At 47.7% G+C, this 21,523-nt stretch overlaps 1 protein-coding gene across 2 annotated transcripts in view; it reads right to left on the minus strand.

Annotated features, from left to right (window-relative positions):
* The window catches only part of ENTPD7 (ectonucleoside triphosphate diphosphohydrolase 7), a 482,207-nt gene that overhangs the window by 280,604 nt on the left and 180,080 nt on the right, over positions 1–21,523 (minus strand). For both annotated transcript variants that reach the window (XM_069611530.1, XM_069611531.1), the window contains exon 4: positions 19,485–19,690. In XM_069611530.1, the coding sequence (XP_069467631.1) occupies positions 19,485–19,690 (206 nt within the window). The remainder of the gene's footprint in view (positions 1–19,484; positions 19,691–21,523) is intronic.

Raw genomic sequence — 21,523 nt, forward strand, 5'->3', positions numbered from 1 at the left:
ACAAAATCTGGCGACGAGGATGGAATGTACACACTGCCTCATACAAAAAAACATTATTGGTGAGCACCCTGATCCTTCAAACAAAACTTGCACGACTGAATGATGAGTGACCACTGTAAAAATGTCTGAGAATGAAGATGGACAGGGCAGACGAGTTATTCATCAGATGACGAAGGGCCTAGTGCAGCTACGTTTCGCCGACCAGGCCCTTTCGATATGAGTGATCAGCAAGCCCTGGGACAGCGATGCGAGTGATGGCTACAGAGATTTGAAAATGACATGGCAGTTTACGATGAAAAAGCTCCAGACAAGTTCGCCAGGAGGTTACTTATCAACTTGGCTGGTGACAAAGTTGAAGATCTCATCCCTACGTTCCCACCTGAAGAAGTAAAGACATAGGAGGGGCTCAAGGAGGCCCCGTGTACCTACTTTGACCCTCAGCGCAACGCAGACCATGAAAGACACACATTCAATAAAATCTGTCAAATGACTGGGGAGTCCATGGATGCTCTTGCGACTCGATTGCGCAAATTGGTGGCTCATTGTGACCTTCACAAATTCTTCAATGAAGAGGCCATCAGGTAAAGGATTAATTGGAGGGTGTTTATCGTCCACCTTTAGAAAGAAACTACTCTGCAAACCTCTTCCCCTCAACCACCATTCTACAAATGGCATGGACAGAAGTGAGAGCAGACTCACAGGCTACGCAGATAGAGACAAGCAAGGGACAGGTGAAAGAGCAAGTGTACCAGATCAGTCAAGATGGAAGAAGCAATAACTTTGGCAACTCCGTGGTCAAGAAGATAATGGCACCACCAGAAAGTGTTATAGGTGTGGTCTGCCATTTCCACATGAGGAAGGAACACAATGCTTTGCTTTTGGACAAAAGTGCACCAACTGTAGATGGGAAAACCATATGTCGAGAGTATGTAACGCGTCGCCGAACAGGGCGCAAGAAGGTAGCAATGACAGGGCTAGACCAGAGTACAGTATACACATTGAAGGGCCCAGAAAAGACACCAGTGTGAGGAGAGATTTGGTCAGCCACGTTCCCAAATCACCATCACTGCCACCAGTGCAGGAAAGAAGTCAACATGAATATGCATATATGATGAATAATGTTGCGACTGCACCGGAAGGAGACATCGACTTCCAAGTAGGTCAACATCCTGCCAAGGTTGTCATCAGCACGGAAGCTACGCTGAATATTATGTGCATATCCGAATTTCGCAAGATGGCACATGCACCGGAATGAATACCGTCAGAACTGAAGGTATTCCAGTGTACCGCCTGGGGTCCAGTTCGAAATCATGGAAAATTCTCGATGCAACTGAACTACAAAGGGCGACGAGCCATGGCAGAGTTTCATGTCCTTCAAGGAGAAGGGCCGGGGGGCGTGGCCAACTACGCGATGAAGAGGACGTGGCTCCGGGCCCGGCAGTGGGAGGCTGCTGAGCCGGGGGAAGCTGCGCGGCGCTAGTGCGGAGCTCACTGGTGGAGCAGAGGACATCACATCGTGTCTCCAAGCAACCTCTGTAGGGTACGACCTCCGCACTGGTGGGGAAGAGCGGTAGCCCGCGTCCTTGGCTTATACCCACCAGCACCCACCTCTCTGAATGGCCCCACCGTGTAGAGAGCTGATAACCTCTTTACCAACCTGGGGACTGCCTTGACACTCGGCACGCCGTGCTTGGGGCTACTAAACCTTCACACAGTGGCGGTTTCTCTCGAGGGGAGTGAAGGGGCTGCATCACCCTCGCGACAACCTTGACAGTCAACGTTTTCCATGCCAGGACCACCATGAACACTAAAGCGGTACAAGGGAAGGGGTTAATATAGCCCCATTGCATGCACCACACGGATCACAGAGTGGCGGATCCTCGTGGGGCCCCGGCAACAACGAAGGGAAGCCAACAAAGGAAAACCCTGGGCCGTTACAGGAACATAGCCAAGTGTGCACGACACGGTGTACGATCCAATGCCCCAGCGCATCAGAACGTTTCTAGTGACCACCAAGGGCTGATCTGGCGACAGCGTGCAACGCCAACTCAAAAATCAGTGGGTATTTCCCCCCGACCAACCCACCTCTTCTCCCACTGTGGTACGCTATGTGCCGTCGTCACAATCATACGTGCTGGGCCGCGCTACCGACTGGGTCTCAGGCCAAACAATCCTGAGTGCCTAGAGACAGTGACTGCAGCCTATAGACAACGCGCCAGACCTAGCGCTTCCAATAAAAGCACGCCGCGGAAAGCAAGCCCGGCATTGCAGCAATAGAAGACAACAGCGCTGTGTTACCAACACACGGCCGGGGTGGGATCGACCCAGCTAATACCAAACGAGATCCCTGGCAGGAATACTCCTAGAAACAACGACTGCCGGGCTAAGTGGTGAACATGGGCAAAGAAAAGACAAAAAAGCCTAACAAGCTGAATAGAATTGAACAATACACAGTGCCCTCGTCACAACATGCCGATCTCCAACCACAGAAATCCGAAGAGACAGGCCGTACACACGCTCTCCCTCAAAGACGTCATGGCTGCTATTACGGACTCCCGCTCATCTATGGAGCAGAAGATAGACCGGATAAATCTAGATGTCTCCCTTCTCAGACATGACCTGCAGAAGCTGTCCGCACGCACTGGCGAAGCAGAACAGCGCATTTCGACTACCGAAGATGGGCTATGTGACGTGCAACAACAACTCTGTGGCGTCTCAGCCACACTTAAGACGCTGGAAGCTAGCGTGGAGGAAAGTGAAGGAAGGTCCAGGCGGAACAACTTCAAACAATGGGAGTCAAGTACGGCCTGCTATTCCCTGCACAATTGAAAATTTACCATAAAGGCACAACAGTCCACTTTGACCGACCGCCGCTGCCGAATCCACCAGTGGACGGAGGGGACGAACTTCCACCTTGACCCCTCCCGAAGGTTTCATCTCCTGGCTGGCGGGTGCTCACCTCACGGACACAGCCGCAGCTGGCCCTCTCGGGGTCTAGCAAAGGCATCTCTTATACACACAAAGAGGTAAGCAGAGGATTGCTACCATCCCACTTGGGGTTTTTTGAAGGGGGAGAACAAACCCCCCCCAAATTTTTCTAGTTGAACTTTCACAAGGGTTGTTAAGCTGACACTCTACCTTTCTTTTTGATTGTCAGAAATGGTTGGGCGACAGGTACTTCATGTTGGGGAGGAGTATAGGGTGGGGGAGGGAGGGATTAGTTGGGAAGAGTTTTTTGTTACCCTAGAATCAGCCTTCCCCGGTAACTGTCAGGGGAAGGTAGGGATCCTGGCCACTTGGGACCGTATTACACACAGGCAGCGCTTCAGCCGTATCTCCTCGTTTGCTTCCCATTGCACCGCCACACACTGGAGTGCACCCATGTGGGACATCCGCCAGCCCCTCCAATAATCCTATTAGATGCCACCTGAAGAATCTCAATCACCCACGGCCATGCGCCCTAGATCCCTTAAGGTCCTCACCTGGAATGTAAATGGGATGGGCTCCACGATCAAAAGGTGCCTGGTCAAGCAGCTACTCTCCAGATACTCTCCCGACGTGGCCCTGCTTACTGAAACACACCTGGCGGGGGCACACTGTAAAAAAAAAAATAATCTGCGAACTAATTATAGGACCGCTTTCCATGCGGGATATACCATGGGGTCCAGGGGCACCCTTATTCTTATACATAAACGCGTCCCGTTTGCTATGCAGACACTAGAAGAAGACCCTTCGGGTTGCTACGTGATGGTGATGGGGACACTCTGGGGGGGACATTTGGGTTCGCCTCAATTTACTCCCCACCTGGACTGGGGCACAAACTTCGATGACCTCACCACCTTGATGGGCAGGCATCAACCGGATAAGCGGTTTCTGGGTGGGGTTTTTAATGACTGTGTAACACCCTGGACCGCTCCCACCTCAGACAACACAACTCGAACCTTTCCACAAAGCCGTCTAACTTTGTGTCTGCCCTGGGTCTCTGTGATGTATGGCGAGAACTGCACCCAGGGACCAGAGGTTACTCGTTCCACTCCGGGGCCCACGGCTCCCTCTCCAGACTAGATTACCTGTTTGTCCTGCACACGGAGCTCTTTAGGATACTTTTGGCAGTCTTGCTACCCTGGGGAATCTCGGACCACTCACCCCTGATGGTGGAGTCGAGGCTGCAAGGAATAACCCCTCCCAGAAAGTGGTGGCTGAACACCTACTATCTGGGCTGCCCGGAGCTGGTTGAACGCCTCACCGAGGTCTCGACTGAGTATTTCGAGATCAACGACACTGGCGTACATGACCCAATGGTGTTGTGGGAGGCCTACAAGACCGTGCTCCGGGGAGAAATAATCTCTTTGAGGGCAAATAGGAGGAGGGAGAGGCTCTTGAAGATAGTTGAGGCAGAGGTAACCCACCGAGAAAATTAACACACCCTTGATCCTACCCCACAGACCCACACGTCCCTTACACGTGCCACGGAATACCTCCGAAATCTCATGTTAGATAACGCCAAGCAGGCCCACTGGGAATCCAGAACTAGGATATACGAACTGGGGGACAAAGCAGGGAAGACGCTGGCCTGGCTGGAGAAGAGACGAGGGGCAGCGCTGTGTTCGGGAGATCATCACCCCACAGGGTGAGACTTGCCGATCAGACGCCGAGATAGCAGAAGCCTTTGCTCAATTCTATGCTGCACTATACCAGGCCCCAACTCTACCGCTGGATCAGACCCTCCTTGACGAAGTGGTGATCCCCACTCTATCAGTGCAACAACATGAGATGTTGGACTCTGACCTTTCAGAGGCCAAAATAGTAGAAGCCCTTTGACAACTGCAACCGGGAAAGACCCCGGGCCCAAACGGGCCCCCCGATAGATATCTGGCAGAAAGTAGGGAGTAATAACACCGCGCCCCCCCTGCACCAGATGCTGTTGGCCGCCCTAGAGCGAGGCTCTCTCCCAGATGACCTGTGCAAGGCCACCATAGTGGTTATCCCCAAACCTGACAAACCCCAGGAGCAATGTGCCTCTTACAGGCCGATCTCGCTAATCAACGGCGAAGCTAAGGCCCTGGCCAAACTCTTAGCTAACCGGTTCCAACCGGTAGCGGATACACTGTTTCACCCGGACCAGTGTGGCTTTATGCCTCATAAATAAACCCGAATTAATCTACACCGACTCCACCCGGTGCTAGAACGGGCTCCCATACTTAGTACCCCACTGGCCCTATTAGCGATTGATTTTGAAAAGGCATTTGATTCTATCCACTGGGACAGCCTCTGGGAAATCATGACCCACATGGGGTTTGGCGAGGGTTTCCTGGGTTGGGTAAAATTGCTATACACAAATATCCGAGCAGAAGTCAAAGTGAACGGGTGGACCTCCCGATCCTTCCCCTTAGGCCGTGGCACACGGCAGGGCTGTCCTCTTTCCCCCCCTCCTCTTTGCCCTTGCGATTGAACCGCTGGCACTGTGGCTTCGCCAGAGCGGGGCATGGATGGGATTTAGATGGCCCGAGGGACATGAGGACCGCATCTCGCTCTATGCTGACGACCTCCTGCTATACCTGGCGGATCCAGCTCGGTACTGCCCAAGTGACAGATGCTGGTCACTTACGGGATTTCAGTGGATTGAAAATCAACTGGAAGAAATCTGTATTCTTCCCGGTGAAGAGGGGGTGGGGTGGGGAACAGGCCGACCTACCAAACTGCCCATACCGGATGGAAGGCAGGTTCAAGTACTTGGGGATCTGGGTAACATCTGACCTTACCAAGTATGCAATGCATAACCTCCAGCCGATCCTGAATAGATTTGTTAATGACGTCCACCACTGGAAACTCCTCCCTTTGACCCTTATGGGGAGAGCCGCACTCTTCAAAATGATGTCTCTTCCAAGATTTCTATATGTCCTACAGAATGCCCTGCTCACGATCCCCACCTCTGAATTCAACCGCATAGAAACCCTTCTTAGGGAACTCATCTTTGGGCAATCACGGGTGGCATTAAGCACGCTGCAGAGGTCGGTTTGGGAGGGTGGGATAGGCGTACCTCGCCTTCAAACCTACTACTGGGCCTCACAACTCGCGGTGGTAAACGACCTGCTTCACAGAGATCGGACACTGCCTCACATTAGAGCGGAACCAGAATCCATGCAGGGCACAGAGCCATTGCAGATGCTATACCAATCCCCGCGGAGGCCCCCCACGTCCACAATTAGCGCCCATATCACTACCATCTGGAGACAGGCACATGTGTTTGTGGGGTGGGGAAATAAAATAACTGCAGCGCAACCTTTATGGCAGAATGGAAACCTGAAACAAATCGAGAAACTTGAACCATGGCCGCGCTGGGTGAGGGCGGAAATCCTTAAGGTTGCAGATATCCTGAAAGAGGGGAAAATTACCTCCTTTGAAGACATGCAATGTAGATTCCACCTGCCCACAACCAAACTATATAATTTTATGCAACTGACCCATGCCTTGCGTACCCACATACCCTCGGAAGCCACGGTCCCCGACTATACACCAATAGAGCGCAACATGCTGCCAGCGTACATTCCCAGCAAATGCAGATCTACTCTGTACAATGCCATTACTTCCTTTGCTACCCCCGAACTCTTGAGACTAAAGGCTAAATGGGAGGGAGATGTGGGGGGACATAGACCCAGAGGATTGGATCCAGGTGCTGATGCATCCAAGGGAAGTGGCCATCTCCTCTAGACTTCTATTGGTGCAACTCAAAATCCTCCATATGGTGTACTATCCTCAAACCATTCTGTACGGTTGGAAGAGGGCAACAGACCCAAACTGTCTCCGTTGTGGGGAGGGCACCTTCTTTCATACACTGTGGTCATGCCCGCGGATCCGCGCCTACTGGAATGCTTGTTGTACGGAATTGTCCAAGGTCCTTACTTGTCCTATTGAACTGGACCCGCGGGTCCTGATTGTGGGTGTACCGGACGCGTCCGATTCTACCAAGTGGGATAAACTGTTATTGAACACTGCGACGGCCCTGATGAAGCGCAACATTGCGCAGAAATGGGGATTTCCTGATCCCCCTCTTCCCCCCCCCGACATTGGGACAATGGATACTCGACATGGACACATGTGCCTTGATGGAACGCCGGGTTTATGGCGCAAGGGGATGTCCGACCAAGGCAACTAAAATATGGGGGAAATGGGAAGACATTGGACCTTGACAACCAGGGATAGAGGCGATCTCTCCATGTACAAAGGGAGAGTGGTGCGGGGAGGGAGTCTCATGGTAATTGGCGATACTAATAATACTGTGCAGACTTTTTTGAATGAAGATGCTGGATTCCCCTTTTAACTTTCATTTTAATCTCTTATCTTTTCTTTGCCCTCTTTTCTGCTTTTACTTTGTTACTGGCCCCTTGTTTGGTGGCTGTCTTGTTGTGTTATAAAATTCAATAAAATGTTTTATCAAAAAAAGGAGAAGGGCCTTTTCCTGCTAGGCAGACCCACGCCCCTTGAGATGAAGATTGCCGCTGTGATGTACACATTGCAACTTGAGTCTCAGTGATGCCACAATTTCCAGAACTATTCCAAGGAACTGGATGCTTGAAAGGAGACCCAGTTTCTCATCACATAGATGGGTCAGTACCCCCATTAGCGCAACACCCCCAGCGAATACCCATTCACCTACAACCACAAGTAGAGAAAGATTCAGTGCCTGTTGAGGGAGGACATCATAGAACCTGCCTGTGGTCCCACCCGGAGAGTCTCGCTTGTGGTGGCAGTGCCCAAGCAAGGATCGTTCAATATAATTAGTCTGTGTGGACATGCGCAAGGCCAACAAAGCAATTCAACGAGAGCGGCATTCTGGCATGCATCTGGATGACATGATTATCATGCTAAAAAGAGCCAAGATATTTAGTACGCTTGATCTCTACAAAGGGTACTACCATATACAGTTAGACGAACAATCACGCTACATAAAATTTGCGACTCACAAAGGCTTGTTTCGATATAACCAGTTAAGCTTTGGGATATAGTCGGCTGCCGAAATCTTCCAGGAGAGCATTAGGAGGGTAATTCGGCACATAAAGAACTGCTTCAACTACAGAAACGATATTTTAGTTTTTGGGGTGAACCTTGAGCAACATGATGGAGCGTTGCATCAGGTCTTTCTAGCTCTCTGTCAGGCGGGGCGAACGCTAAAATGTGTGCGTTTCACAGGAAACATCTCAAATTCTTTGGACATGTGTTTACGCAACAGGGAATGAGTCCTGATCCTCAAAAAGTAACCGTGCTTGAAAACATTTCGCCCCCGCAAGATGTGAGTGATGTAAGGTCATTTTTGGGGATGGCCAGCTATTGCAGTAGATATCTGAAGGACTTTGCTACCATCAGCGCACCATTAAGAGAACTCACCAAGCAAGGGAGAGAGATTCAGTTGGGCCGATCCTGTAAAGGGGCGTTCACACAGATCAAGAAAGACATTGGATCTGCTGAGTGCATGGCCTATTTCGACCCGGCTAATTGCACTGAACTAACAGTAGATGCAAGCCTGGTAGGTTTGGGTGCCATCTTGGCGCAGCGCAGGCCTGGCAGAGACAGCCCAACGGTCATTGTCGCCTATGTCTTGTAAGAAACCCAACGTGTCTCCCTGGCTAGTCCCCGGGGATCTGTCATCCACGTTGCCAGGACACGGCCATCGCTATTGGATCCAGTTCCAGGGGGTGGACTAGTGAGGGAGGATCACCTGGATGGGCGGGGGTCCTTGGGGAGTGGAAGACTGACCGGCGAGAGGCAGTATCCCCCTTCTTTCAGCAAAGTCAGGCAATTGACCAGAATCACACACCCGATGTCCCCGTCCCTTCCCCCACATGGATAAAAGGTGGAGCATTTGAGCACAGGACGAGCAAGGCAGACCACATGATGTGAGAGCCAACTCAGCACAGCAGTTCAAGAGAAGGCAAAAGACAGTGCATACAGAGAGGGTGACAAAGAGAGAAACAACCTAGCCCTTTCCGATCAAGGCCAGTGAAACCTCCGCAGATGGAAACACAAGACTGCGAACAATACCCAGCGGGTGTTGCAGCATAAGACCCTCCTCCGCTGATTACAAAACCGGGGAGAGATGCTCGTCTCTGTGGTACAAACCTTAAGCCAAGCGGTTCATCACAGCCAGTGAGTCGAGAGGTGAGTCGATAAGAAACCGAACTGTGTTGAACAAGAAAATAGCAAACAGCTGATTTGAACTTTGAATGAACCATTGATAGAAAGGGGGAAAACCAGCAACAGTGCAGTCCGACACCACGTGGGTGCTCACGCAGGAAACTCTGGGCGATTACCCGATGATAGAGACTACTGTAACCAGAAGGCCTTGGGAAGAGGCGAAGAGCGGTCAAAGTGGTCATACAGGGGTCTTGTAAACTCCTCTGATTCATTGAAAGTCTTTGACCGACAGACGATTGTGAAGCTAAGGGAAATTAATCCTGTGTGGTGAAATTAGTGCATGAACCGTGTGTCGTAAAAGTTGGCAAGCGTGAACCCGATAGAGGGAAGACGACAACCAGGGGCAAAGCCCAAAGAACTGTTTAAAAAGACATTAAGATTCTTGAAAGCAAGAAGCATTGGAAGACCAGGGGAAGTGAATTGTCCCCCTTGTCACTTGGGTTCGAACATGGCCGAGGGAGCTACAGAGGTGAAAAGTCATCACCCAAAGTTCATTGAGAAAAGGAACCGTTTAGTTGTTTTGTTGAATACGACTAGAGAGGGGTCTGCAACCGGAAGATGGGGACACAAGGGTGAAGCCGTCACCCAAAGTATATGTGAACAGAACATTGTATTTCTTTATTGAAAGCATCAGACCCACAAAGGCAAGAGACTTTTATTGAAAAGAGACTTAACCATCGAAGAACCCGATAGCTGCAACAGAACTGCCGGCTAGTGCTGCGAAAGCTCGAGTGCGTGCTGTGCTCAGGAGAGCCACCTTGTCCCATGCTCAAAACATGAGGAAGGGAGACCACTGGCAATCACATCATGACTTATTAATTGTGAACACTTCTTTCTCTATTGAAAACCATATACTACACTCTTTCTGTAATTAGTTGTAAGGAATTTGCAATTGTTATTTTTTTTAGTATAGGCCTTTTTATATGAACAATGCCACGAGGACTGCCTTTTTTCATTTTATGGTCGACGCTTGCTCCCATCTTAGATTTAGGTTAGGCGCGTTTCCACCCTGCATTTACAGTTTAATAACGACCCTTGAACTGTGATAACTTCTGTCTGTCTTTACTGTTGCCACCATGAGTTCTACATATGGTGTCAGAGTGGGATGCGATTCAACTGATAAAAATGAAAACCCATGCTAATAATTGTGGCACCACTGGAAGGGGAAAATAAAATAGTTGATCTCCAAGATTTTGACTGTGTATTCACCTTAAAAGAGGGATTTGTCCTCCTAGTTACATATTCCGTTTAGTCAACAGGATCTGTTCTTTAAGACCCAAGTCTTACTAGATACCCTCCCACTCTCTCATAACCTAAAACCATAGGACCGAATAATTTGGAAAATCTGGCCGGTCTTTTCTTTCATCAGACCCAGTGCTCTAAATCCTCCTCCCTCCGAACCTTTTTTCCCCATGGTATTCACTCTCCATCGATGGCAGGGCCATCAGTGTTAAACAATCTCTCCCAGTCCACCCCTTCCACAGACTCAGAATCAGAAGACTCAGAGGATTTTGAAACCCGATCCGAAGGGGCCGAAAGTAGTTTTTTTCCAATTCAGACACCACAGGGGAAACCCTTACACCCCCGGAAGAAATGGCCGATCTAGCCAATATCATCGGCCAATTAGCAGCCCATCAGATACAAGCCGAAAACAGACTCCAGGAAAACCTAAATAGACTAACGGACTTGCAAGCAAGTCCGTTACTACCACAAGGCGTACTTCAACCCTATCTTGAAGGCGAGGATATGGGAAATCTTTTCCTAAACTTCAAACGCCTGGCCGAACAACTTAACTCAACCTTGCACATGGCGTCTCCTTCTTATCAATCAAGGAAGGCTTGTTGAAGAGTAGCGCAAACCTGCAAGTTTTAATTGGCAGAAATTACGAGCCATTAAGTTGAACTTGGGAGAAACTCCTTTAGAGATGGGCGAACGGATAAAAAACACAGTGACCCTATGGACTAGTAATAAAACCCTAGAACAACTAACCGAGAGGTTTACTTTAGATAAATTTACAAATTCCTTACCCCCTTTTTTTGCAAAAATCTGCCCTTCAATTAAACTAAATAAACAAATAAATAAAAATCGACCTAGCCATGGCCATTGAGACTGCGCAAAACCACACGGATGCTGCTAAATACTTCCAGCCAGCCCAACGATGAGAAGATCGAAGAGATCATAAACCTATCCATCGCACTCCACCCCAGGGAACAAACAAGGGGTGGGTCATATAGAGGCAAGGAGGGGATGTCTCGAGAAAGAATACAGATCAAGAAATCTGATCCACGACCTAAAGATGAAGGCAGAAGGGAGGAAGTAAAAGAAAGCAAGCCACACCCTCTGATCGGTTTTTCCTGTAGAGGGGAATCAGACATCTAGCTAGACACTGTCCAAAGAATATAAAAGACAAAAATATGGAAATAGGCTGCTTGAAGGGTGAAGAGTGGGAAGAAGCCGAAGAAGAGCTAGAGACTTTTAGCATCTGCTTATGTCAAACCCCCACCGAGTTTACTTATGAAAAGGCTTGGGTAAATGGGAAAACAGGTAAAGGCCTTAACCGACTCAAGAAGTAAGCAGACCACTATACGGGCCGATTTAGTTTCACCTGAAGACCTAAAACATGCAACCCTAGTCCGAGTAACTTGTGTACATGGGGACAACAAAATCTACCCTAAGATACCAGTACACATAGAAATCCGGGGCAAGACATGTGAAATACCATCAGCCACAATTCCAGGGCTAGCTATTCTGGGGTGGGAATTCTCCATCTTCTCTACTCTTTTACAGGAATCTCTGCCCTCTTTGAAGAGTTTCTGCCGTAGAAGTCCTGGCAAGAAAATCACGGCTCCGAGAACTCTCCAGTATGGGACTGGGAAAACTCAAAACCCATGAAACCCAATACAAAGTTTATTGTAGAGAGTCAGATAAAATGACGTCACCTCTACCGATTAAAACCGATCAGTGGAATATGCGAGAGTGCCTGGACTTCTCTCAACCCTGTTCTTTGGCCAGTCTCAATGCCAGGAAATCTAACCAAAAAACAAGCATATCCACCTTGCATAGGGGAAGGATATGTGAGAAACCTGACAGTGTCTCCCTGGCTACTCCCCGGGGATCTGTCATCCATGTGGCCAGGACACGGCCATCGCTATTGGATTCAGTACCTGAGGTTGGATCACCTGAATGGAGGGTCATTGGGGAGTGGGACACCGACAGGTGAGATGCAGTATCCCCCTTCTTTCAACACCTTTTCTCCATCCTACCTTGGAAGATATTCCAAAACACTGCCCCCCCCTTTTTCTGCACATGTTCACACAACACAGAAGACACGGACTAACACCAGAGCCGTTTACCTGACATGTCCCAATACAAGGGTGGTACACCACCACCATCACCACCACCAGTTGAATAGGATTGGAGAGGGGTCTGCGCCCGGAAGAGGGGAACCTAGGGGTGAAGCTGTTACCCAAAGTATATGTGAACAGAACGTTGTGTTAGTTTGTTGAAAGCATCAGTCCCTCGAAGGCAAGATACTTTTATTGGAAAGAGACTTTACCATTGAAGAGCCTGATAGCTGGTACGGAACTGTCGACTCGTGCTGGGAAAGCTCGAGTCTGTGCTGTGCTCAGAAGATCCACCTTGTCCCGTGCTCAAAACGTGGGTAAGGGCGATCACTGGCAATCACATTGTGACTTATTGTGAACACTTCTTTCTTTATTGAAAACCCTGTCCCACACTCTCTATAATTAGTTGTAAGGAATTGGCAATAGTTTTTTTTTTTTTTTAGTATAGGACTTTTTATTTTGACAAACGCCACAAGACTGCCTTTTTTTCATTTGATGATCGATGCTTGCTCCCATCTTAGATTTAGGTTAGACTTTTTTTCCACCCTGCATTTACAGTTTAAACACCCCTGAACTGTGATCACTAGTCTTTACTGTTGCCACCAGAAGCTCCTTATAGCCTCCAAATGTCTAACAGATGTTGAAAGAAAGTACTCCCAGATGGAAAAAGAGAGGCTGGCAGTCTGGGCGTGTGAACACTTCCAGATGTTCCTGCTAGGAAAACTGTTCACAGTCATTACTGATCACCAAGCCCTGGTCCCGATTACAGAAACCCTCAGTGCAGAATGCCTCCTAGGATTGAGAGGTGGGGGTTAAGGCTGCAAGACTTCAACTTCAGAATCATTAATAAGCCAGGAAAAGAATAAAACCCGGCAGACTTTAGGTCTCGGCACCCACTTGTCAAACAAGACCGTGACATGTCCATGGCGGAGGAATACATGCATTTCCTCGCTCAGCATGGACCTCCGAAGCCACTTACGACGAGCATGGTGAGAGATCATACCACGAGTGACCGGATACTGCAGAAGGTGAAGGAACTCACAACACCTCGACGGTGAAGAGACAGTGATTTAGAATACACACACGGAAACCAAGCGCCTTTTAAAGCAAGAAATACAAGCTTTCAGATAGGTGACACATGCGCTGTCAGTTATCGTATAAGGCCTTGTGATGCGTGGGAGGGGGATCATTATACCTACGACAGCAAGTAGTGGACCTTGCACACAAAGGGCATCGAGGCCTGGTGGCCACCAAGCGAAAAATACGAGACACCATGTGGTTCCCAGGATTGACTTAATGGTGGAAAGCACTGTAAAAAGAGGTCATCTATGTCCGTGCACATCGAAACCAGACAACCCAGAACCCCTCAGAATGTCAGAACTGCCAGAGGCTCCGTGGATACATGTTGCGGTTGACTTCTTTGGACCGTTTGGTGGTGGAAAGTACTGCATGGTGGTAATGGATGAATTCTCTCGGTTCCCTCTTCTACAGATCTCAACCACAGCAGCTAGCACCGTCATCCCTGAATTAGACATTATCTTCTCGGCTTGGGGCATTCCTGAGAAATCTGACAATGGGCCGCCATTTAGCAGTCTAGAGTTTGCACGATTCACGAGTCACATGGGCATATGTCACCGGAAGATCAAACTGTTTTGGCTGCAAGCCAATGGAATGATTGAGAAATGTATGTTAACCCTAAAGAAAGTATTGCAATAAAATGAGCTGAGTCAGATGTCGCTAAATCAAGCTGTATGCAACATGCTCAGAGATTACAGAAATTCACCGCATGGAACGACAGGGAGATTACCCATCAGAGCTTGCGCTTCAAAGAACAGTGAAAACAAGTGCCTCAGAGGGAAGAGCTTTGGGAAAATGACCTCACAACGCTGCAGGCCGAGGATGCGGCCAGGAAATGCGAGATGAAACGATATACTGACAAGAAGTGGGAAGCAAAGTCATCAACACTGCAACCAGGGGACAAGGTTCTTGTGTGTCGGAAGCAAGAACAGAAGTCAAGAGTCGAGATTTGATCCTGCTCATTTAGTCATCATGCAGATCAAGGGACCTATGGCGACAGCCGGATCCCCGGGAAGGGTGATCAAACTGAATGTGTCACAATTTAGGCTCTACCGAGAGGGAGAGAAGAAGCTTGATGACAAGAGAGTGTTGAGGAAGGCGGTCAAGAAAGGTCAGTAAAATGAGGATGCTGTTTTGACAGAGCCTGGGCAGTCTGTGGCGATGCCTACAAGACCAAACAATGCATCACAAGGCGTGTGAGACTGATTGAGGAAATCTGAGACTGAGTAACGGGATTCCGTTTTGCCTGAGGGGGATATCGTGTCCAGCATGGATATGGTTAACGTGGCGTGATGAGGATCCTTTTCATGTCGTCTGTAACCAATGGACTTGCGCATGCTCGCACATTCGCAGTGATGTTTTGCTGTGTTCGATGCAGAGAGAGAGAGAGAGAAAGAAAATAAAAGCACCATCACTTTCTCCCGGTCTCTGTGTCCCTCATTTTGGTGTGCTGGCGTGCAGTGGAATCTGGGGTAAGCAGAGGCCCCAACTGAATGGGGACACAAAAGTGGTGACCGTGGGGGGGTTTTGGGGGACATGGTAGTAAGAGGTCAATTGAAGTTTGGAATTCTTGCAATCAGAGATCCTGTCCGTTCAGAGGATGTGAACAATTTCAGAACTGTGTGGCTTGAATGGCCACTGGCACTTCAGCTGATCATCCAGATTTAATGATTGCATGAATATGATCAAAAATGGCAGAATTTTCAAAAAGGCCAATGCAGTGTCTCCAGCTTCACCTACCGAGGCAGAGAAGTCGTCCAACATAGGCTAACAGGGCAGACTCCATGCAACAACATGGTTGAAAACCAGTCTGAAATCAGTCAAGCAGGTGGTATTGCCCTGGGTATGCCTGAACTTGCTGCACCATCATGCTTTGCAGGGTAAAAGAGGTTAGAAATGGGGCAACAGTGGCATGGCCAACTCTAGGCATCTGCAACGTTAGAAAGGCAATAGGACAATGGAGGAAGGGTATACTGTGCTATATGGCATATCACACCTGGATATGTCCGACCCACCATCCATGCCGTTTCCTCACAGTGAACATCTAGAGAGTGGTGGGGAATTCTGAAGGGAGCCTGATGCTTTACTACTCTTAAAGGATCCGGCTGTGCTTCTGTAAGAGTCATGCTTCACTTTGCATTAACATACCTAGCCATTAAAAACGGTTCACATGTAATTTGATTAAAAAGGTGGATTGTGATTGTGGATCACCAATGTTCCTAATTAAGGACAGGGAGTTGGAAGGAATACAATGACTGGCTTCAGAAGACAGAGATCAAGAGGCTACCCTAAAAACACATTTGAAAAACTTGAAAGAGGGCCAAATGTACACCCAGGGAAACCCTTCTGGCACCCAGAAACAGGAGCATGTCTGATACTATGCCAACCTGCGTGACAACACTTGACCCAGAAACAGTCAAAATAAGATCAACAATTAAAAAATATGTTTGACCATTGTACAAACAAGCATGCTAGGAGATCCACTGCCACGTATGGCACTAAAAAGGTCAAACGAACTTGAAAGAATGCTTGACCCATTCGCGGATAAAAAAGCAGGAAACTAGGAGCTCTCTGTGGCTTCTAAGAGAAATAGTAGGCAATCATCCCTGCGGCAACTGCACAGAGTGTAGATTTACCATCAAAATGAAAACTTTCAAGATAGCACATAGAGACTGATCCTTGAAACACTTGTAGTCTACATGATTCGGTGTCCCTGCGGATTACGTAACGTGGGCCAAACAGCTCAGCCTGTGAATAAAAGAATTGGGGAGCACTGCTCCAAAATCAGATGTAGGGTAGGTACGGCACCACTCGTCTCATATTTTATAGAATTCCAACATGGCCCTGATGATATTCTATGGTAGGTGGTAGACCTGGTGAGTACCAACACAAATGCAACTAATGCATTACTATATAAGGAAGCCTGGTGGATACAAAAGCTTCAGAGTCAAACCACAGGCCTTAATGAACAAATGCCTACCTTTGCATAAACATACACCGTCACCCCTGCTACATCTATGGCCTAGGTTCCATACAAACCTATGTTAACACATTGAGCCCCTGTTTCATAACAGGGGACCCACTAGATGCATACCTGCATGGAATGTTGTACCAATAATGAACAAACAGAATAGATGGAGGAACTAAATACCACCAGATACCGAAGGTGTCATCCCCCCACTTTTAGGACCACCCAGCGACTCAGGTAACTAAGTGCTACATGCCGCAATACTATTAAACAGGGCTCACTAGCAACCTCCTTCAGCTGGCTCCACTGAGATCGAAGCATCTGGTGGCCCCTGCACGTGGGATGATGCCAGCCCCTCTTCTGCGTACTTATTGAGATGCACTCACACAGGAGTGGCACCCATCGAACAGCCGATACCCTGCCGGATGACATCATAAATACATGAAGGGATCACCCTACACCTCCTACATCCTTACAACAGTGCTCCACCTGAGGCTGGATTTCATCCCAAGGCGTAGTGCCACTTACGCACTGGCACATGACAGCCCGCAGAGTATGGATCTGCTTTGCTAGGACCCGCTGGCCCTGCAGCCTCCAACATGCGGGCGCCCCACCCGATCCCTCATTCTAGGTATCCAGTGGTGATGATCTATTACAACATGGATACATCGCCCGTGCAATGAGCCTATTATGTACTAAAACATGGGAACTTATGCGTTGACTACACACCCCAGAAATCATTATATAGTACATGTAGGAACGTTGTCCACATCGACAGGTTGAGGTGGTAGACCCATGTATAACCGCCAACGATTCTTCGGTCTTGCCAGGCCGTACACTCAAAAAAGGCCCCACCATGGGGTGCCAACCGGCTCAGCTGCATTTTGGACTCCAGCCCAGGACGCCCACCCTCCGAGCTCATACGGCCACGTACACCACGCAGGTGCTAACCATTAGGCCTGGGAGTTACCATAGTAACGGGCCATGTCCATGTTTTACTTGATCAGTAAGGTTACTTATCAACCAGAGCAACGGGTTGCGGTAGCTTCCCGCAAACTTCTCTGCAGCTCCTGTGAAAGCAGCAGACACAAAGGTAAGCCCCCTTCCCCTGCACTAGGTCTCTGCGCAACATTGCACATTTAGCACAAGGCACACATACAAGTGTGTTGGTCTTTTATTTTCTATAGCCTCAACCTGTATGTACCTGAACACTATGTATATTGAATGTAAATACTCTGTAACAGTAACTCCTTTTTTCCTTTCACGGAAAACTATGCGACAATGTAATATAATGTATGATGTACATGTCTTCCTGTAACATAAGCATTGTATAATAACTACGTACTTGTAACTAAGAATTTGCAAGCGCCCAGTTGCTTAACGGCCCGGTGCGCTCTACAAATAAATAAACAATACAATACAATATATCGGTTGGATGATTGAATTTTTGAGTCAGCAGCAGACACTTAACTAAGGCCTCCTCCGCAGCACCTTTCTCAAGCACATCATGCTGGGGAATACCCAAACGGGATGACATCCAGGTAATCAAATAATTTCATCTAGCTCTTCACTGCTCTGCCCCTAATATTCCTTATGTGGCGACAAGCAGATATACTAAGACACTGTGTCCTCTGGTTTCATGGATTATTGAATTCACATAGAAGGCAGTTCCACCAAATAGTCCCCAAGACAATTATGCTACTTCAGGTTTGTGAACCACCCATGATGGACAGTTCATTCACCTGTATTAGATGTAACAAACAAGTTAGCACACTGTTTCTCAACCTTTATTGTAGACTTCCAGGTTGAAGAATTTGGACTCCAATGGGTGCTATATGACACATTTTACCCATCCCTAGTCGACCACCAGTGGAGGGGGTATTTTAAATACAAAATCAGTCACTCTCAGGCTCATTATAAGCCCTCTTTTTTTAGTAGTTTGTAATCATGTACATCTGTCTATTTTACAACCAGCAACCATGCCTCCAAGTAATTGGGCTGTTTGGTGTCCCCACACTAGGGGTCCCAGAGTCCAGGTACTTCAAGACCTGCCGAAACGTTCACAGAAGGATCCTGTTCACACTTTTTTATTAATAATTAGTGACGTTGACCAATGATGGGTCAGGTGACCTTTTTATCAATTACTGAACCACAAATTGGACACTCTGACCCATTTAAAAACTCCCAGATGAAAACGTTTAAGAAATACAATCGGAGTATAGACCCACAGGAACTTCTGGGTCACAGCTACATCTAAATTGTAAAGGGAGCACTGCATAACAAAGGCTCATACACGTGAAAATGGTTACAAACTGTATATGCTATATATATTTATTTATGTATGTATGTCTATGTAATTTTGGGATGTAACTTGTATCGGATACATTTGTTTTCGTCACCCATCCTATACATACTGTTTGGCTAAGAATATACTGTATGTCACTGTATATGCACTCTTAAGCAGATGGTTGCTTAGAGGAGCATGAGATAGTCGGTGCTCTTCCGATTGGGTCCATTTTTGTCATTGAATAATTAAATATTTGAGGAAAAATAATGATCCACTAGCTTGGAAAATCAAAAGTAAATAAAACTAAAAGAAGTTGGGGACACATAGACCACTGGATAAAACATGTCAAAAAACCATGTTATTGCAATTTGTTGTTGATGGGAATGTTAGGAACCATGAGACGTTGATGATCACTGTTGGTTAGAAAATGAATGCACACCCCTGCGCATGAAATTTAGACTATTAGGACACCCTTTGTTACATTGTCTCATTCACTTCACACTAATGAGTCGTCATGTGCCCCAAATCTAGTGCTTCATATTACCCCCTCACCAGCAGAGTCAGGCCCAAGCACAAAAACTGCTTGCGATCTGCCTGCTGCAGTAGGCCTCGGTACCTGGTTTGATCTTCTTAACAACAGGTTTGCTGCTTCGGTCCCTCATCTGTTTGATGTCCAGAAGGTCGTGAGGGTTGCCATTATGCTGAGGCCAGAAATAAACAAAGACCCTGGAGCCACTGCTGCCACAGTCCACGACAATGCCATAGCTCAGCTTGGGGTTCTTTGTATCGGTGGCTTCCAAGTCTCCTACCCGTGCCAAGTACCTGTCAGAGGAAGAGGGGGTGGCAGTCAGACTAGCAAGAGCATCAGAGAATCTATACAGAGCTTCCAAAGAAAAGGCTAAACAATCAAGCATCTTGTGAAGGCCCAACTATGCAATACAGCAATAAAGACATGGGGACAATAACAGCGATCTATGGTACAATAATAACTTACTCACATTTCTCTTTCAAGATACAAAACTAGGTTACTTTTGATATACACATTTGGGAGCTTTCATGTACATAGGGAAAAGTCCAGAGGAGTGAGCTACAGGTCATTGCTTTGAATCCAGAGACACCTACTGTACAGGGGGACATATTGAGTAGCATTGCATGCATAATTCAAGCATCATTCAGTGCGTTTCCGTCATCCTAAATAACTGTACCCCCTTTTCTTTGACATTCTACAATTGTGAATAAATAAACACAGACCCCATATTTCTGAATATCCGAAGAGCAGCAGCAGCCTCGCAAGTTCATGACATTCAGTGGAGACAGCACAGAGGGTAGCTTAGTTTGAAGAGGAAGGTTACTTAGCCAAAGTGGTAAAGCATTGATTTTGTAAGCAGCACCTGCATCAACTGAGTATTATCGACATGGTAATGGGATCTTCCAAGCATATTAAGCCTACTTAATTTCTGCTGATAGTCCAAAAACCATTTTATTAGGAAGTGATGTTTTATATTTCTGTGTAGTCATCAGCGGAGCATAGCAGACTAGGCACTTCAAAGGAGAGCCTACTCAAAGACTGCTTGGAGGAGAACTGCAGACTTAAGCGTGCAATGCATGGGTGCAAGACAAGCCTGGCCCCCATTTCTTAGGAGGGCTACCCATGTGAAGGGGAAAGGGAAGTCAGTCTCTCTCAAATGCAACACTAAAGGCAAATAGAAAGCAATGGAGATTGAAGTGCAAAAAAACTCTCGCTAACTACATTACACATAATATAGCATTGAGACTGGGCTGGGGAGAGCTGGGACGGTAACAGCCCAAGTTATGTCGGGCCTCGGGACTGCTCAAGGCCAGCCAGGGTCCTCTTTAGACTAATTAGCACTATTAGCGCTCGCAGGTTTTCCTTATGTGGTGCGAGGAAGGGATACCTAAATTTCATCTAATCCAATTTCACCTAATGAAAAATCTTAGAAACGTCTTTTCTTCGAATTTGGTTAGGTAAGTGGGTACATTTTAAAACACAGATGGGGGTGGGGTAAGGGGATAGGATAAGGTAGTGAAAGCAAGCCCTGAACGCTCACTCCAGAGAAAATACAACCAGCTAGGGAAGAAAGGCCCTAGTCGATCTTGTAAGGATAATGAGTTTTAATCTAATGTGCAGATCAGAGCACCAGCAAAGAACTCTGCTGCCAAGAAAGTTCTGCCAAAAAAGGTACAAGCAGAAACATTTTAAGGCAAAAACATCATCATAATGACCCAATACATGCAGTACACACCCACGCGGCTGATTGGATGGACCCTATACAGGTGCTGCCTTTATCCATATGGGGTGGCAATTTATTGGCCCCAGCCCAGTCCGTCCATCCGTCTTCCATCACATGGGCACTGCTGGGCTCATCTTCGCACGCCGACGGTAGGAAAACAAATTAACTACACTCCTACTATACAGCTTATTTATCACTCACACCGTGCACTTGGCAGGCTTCAAAACAGACTCCCAGGTCGCCACCCTCTACAATTTATCCCTCCCAGCACCTTGCAATACAAATCACATGATACATCCTGTCCATCCTCTGAACATTTCAGAACTTGTTACTTCGGGGTTGATAGTCAAAGGGCACCTGGTGTCATGGAATTCTGGGATTTTAGCGGTTAGTCAGTTATATG

This window comes from Ambystoma mexicanum, chromosome 8 (genome assembly GCF_040938575.1).
Source record: "Ambystoma mexicanum isolate Mex_15411 chromosome 8, UKY_AmexF1_1, whole genome shotgun sequence".
Classification (NCBI taxonomy): Eukaryota; Metazoa; Chordata; class Amphibia; order Caudata; family Ambystomatidae; genus Ambystoma; species Ambystoma mexicanum.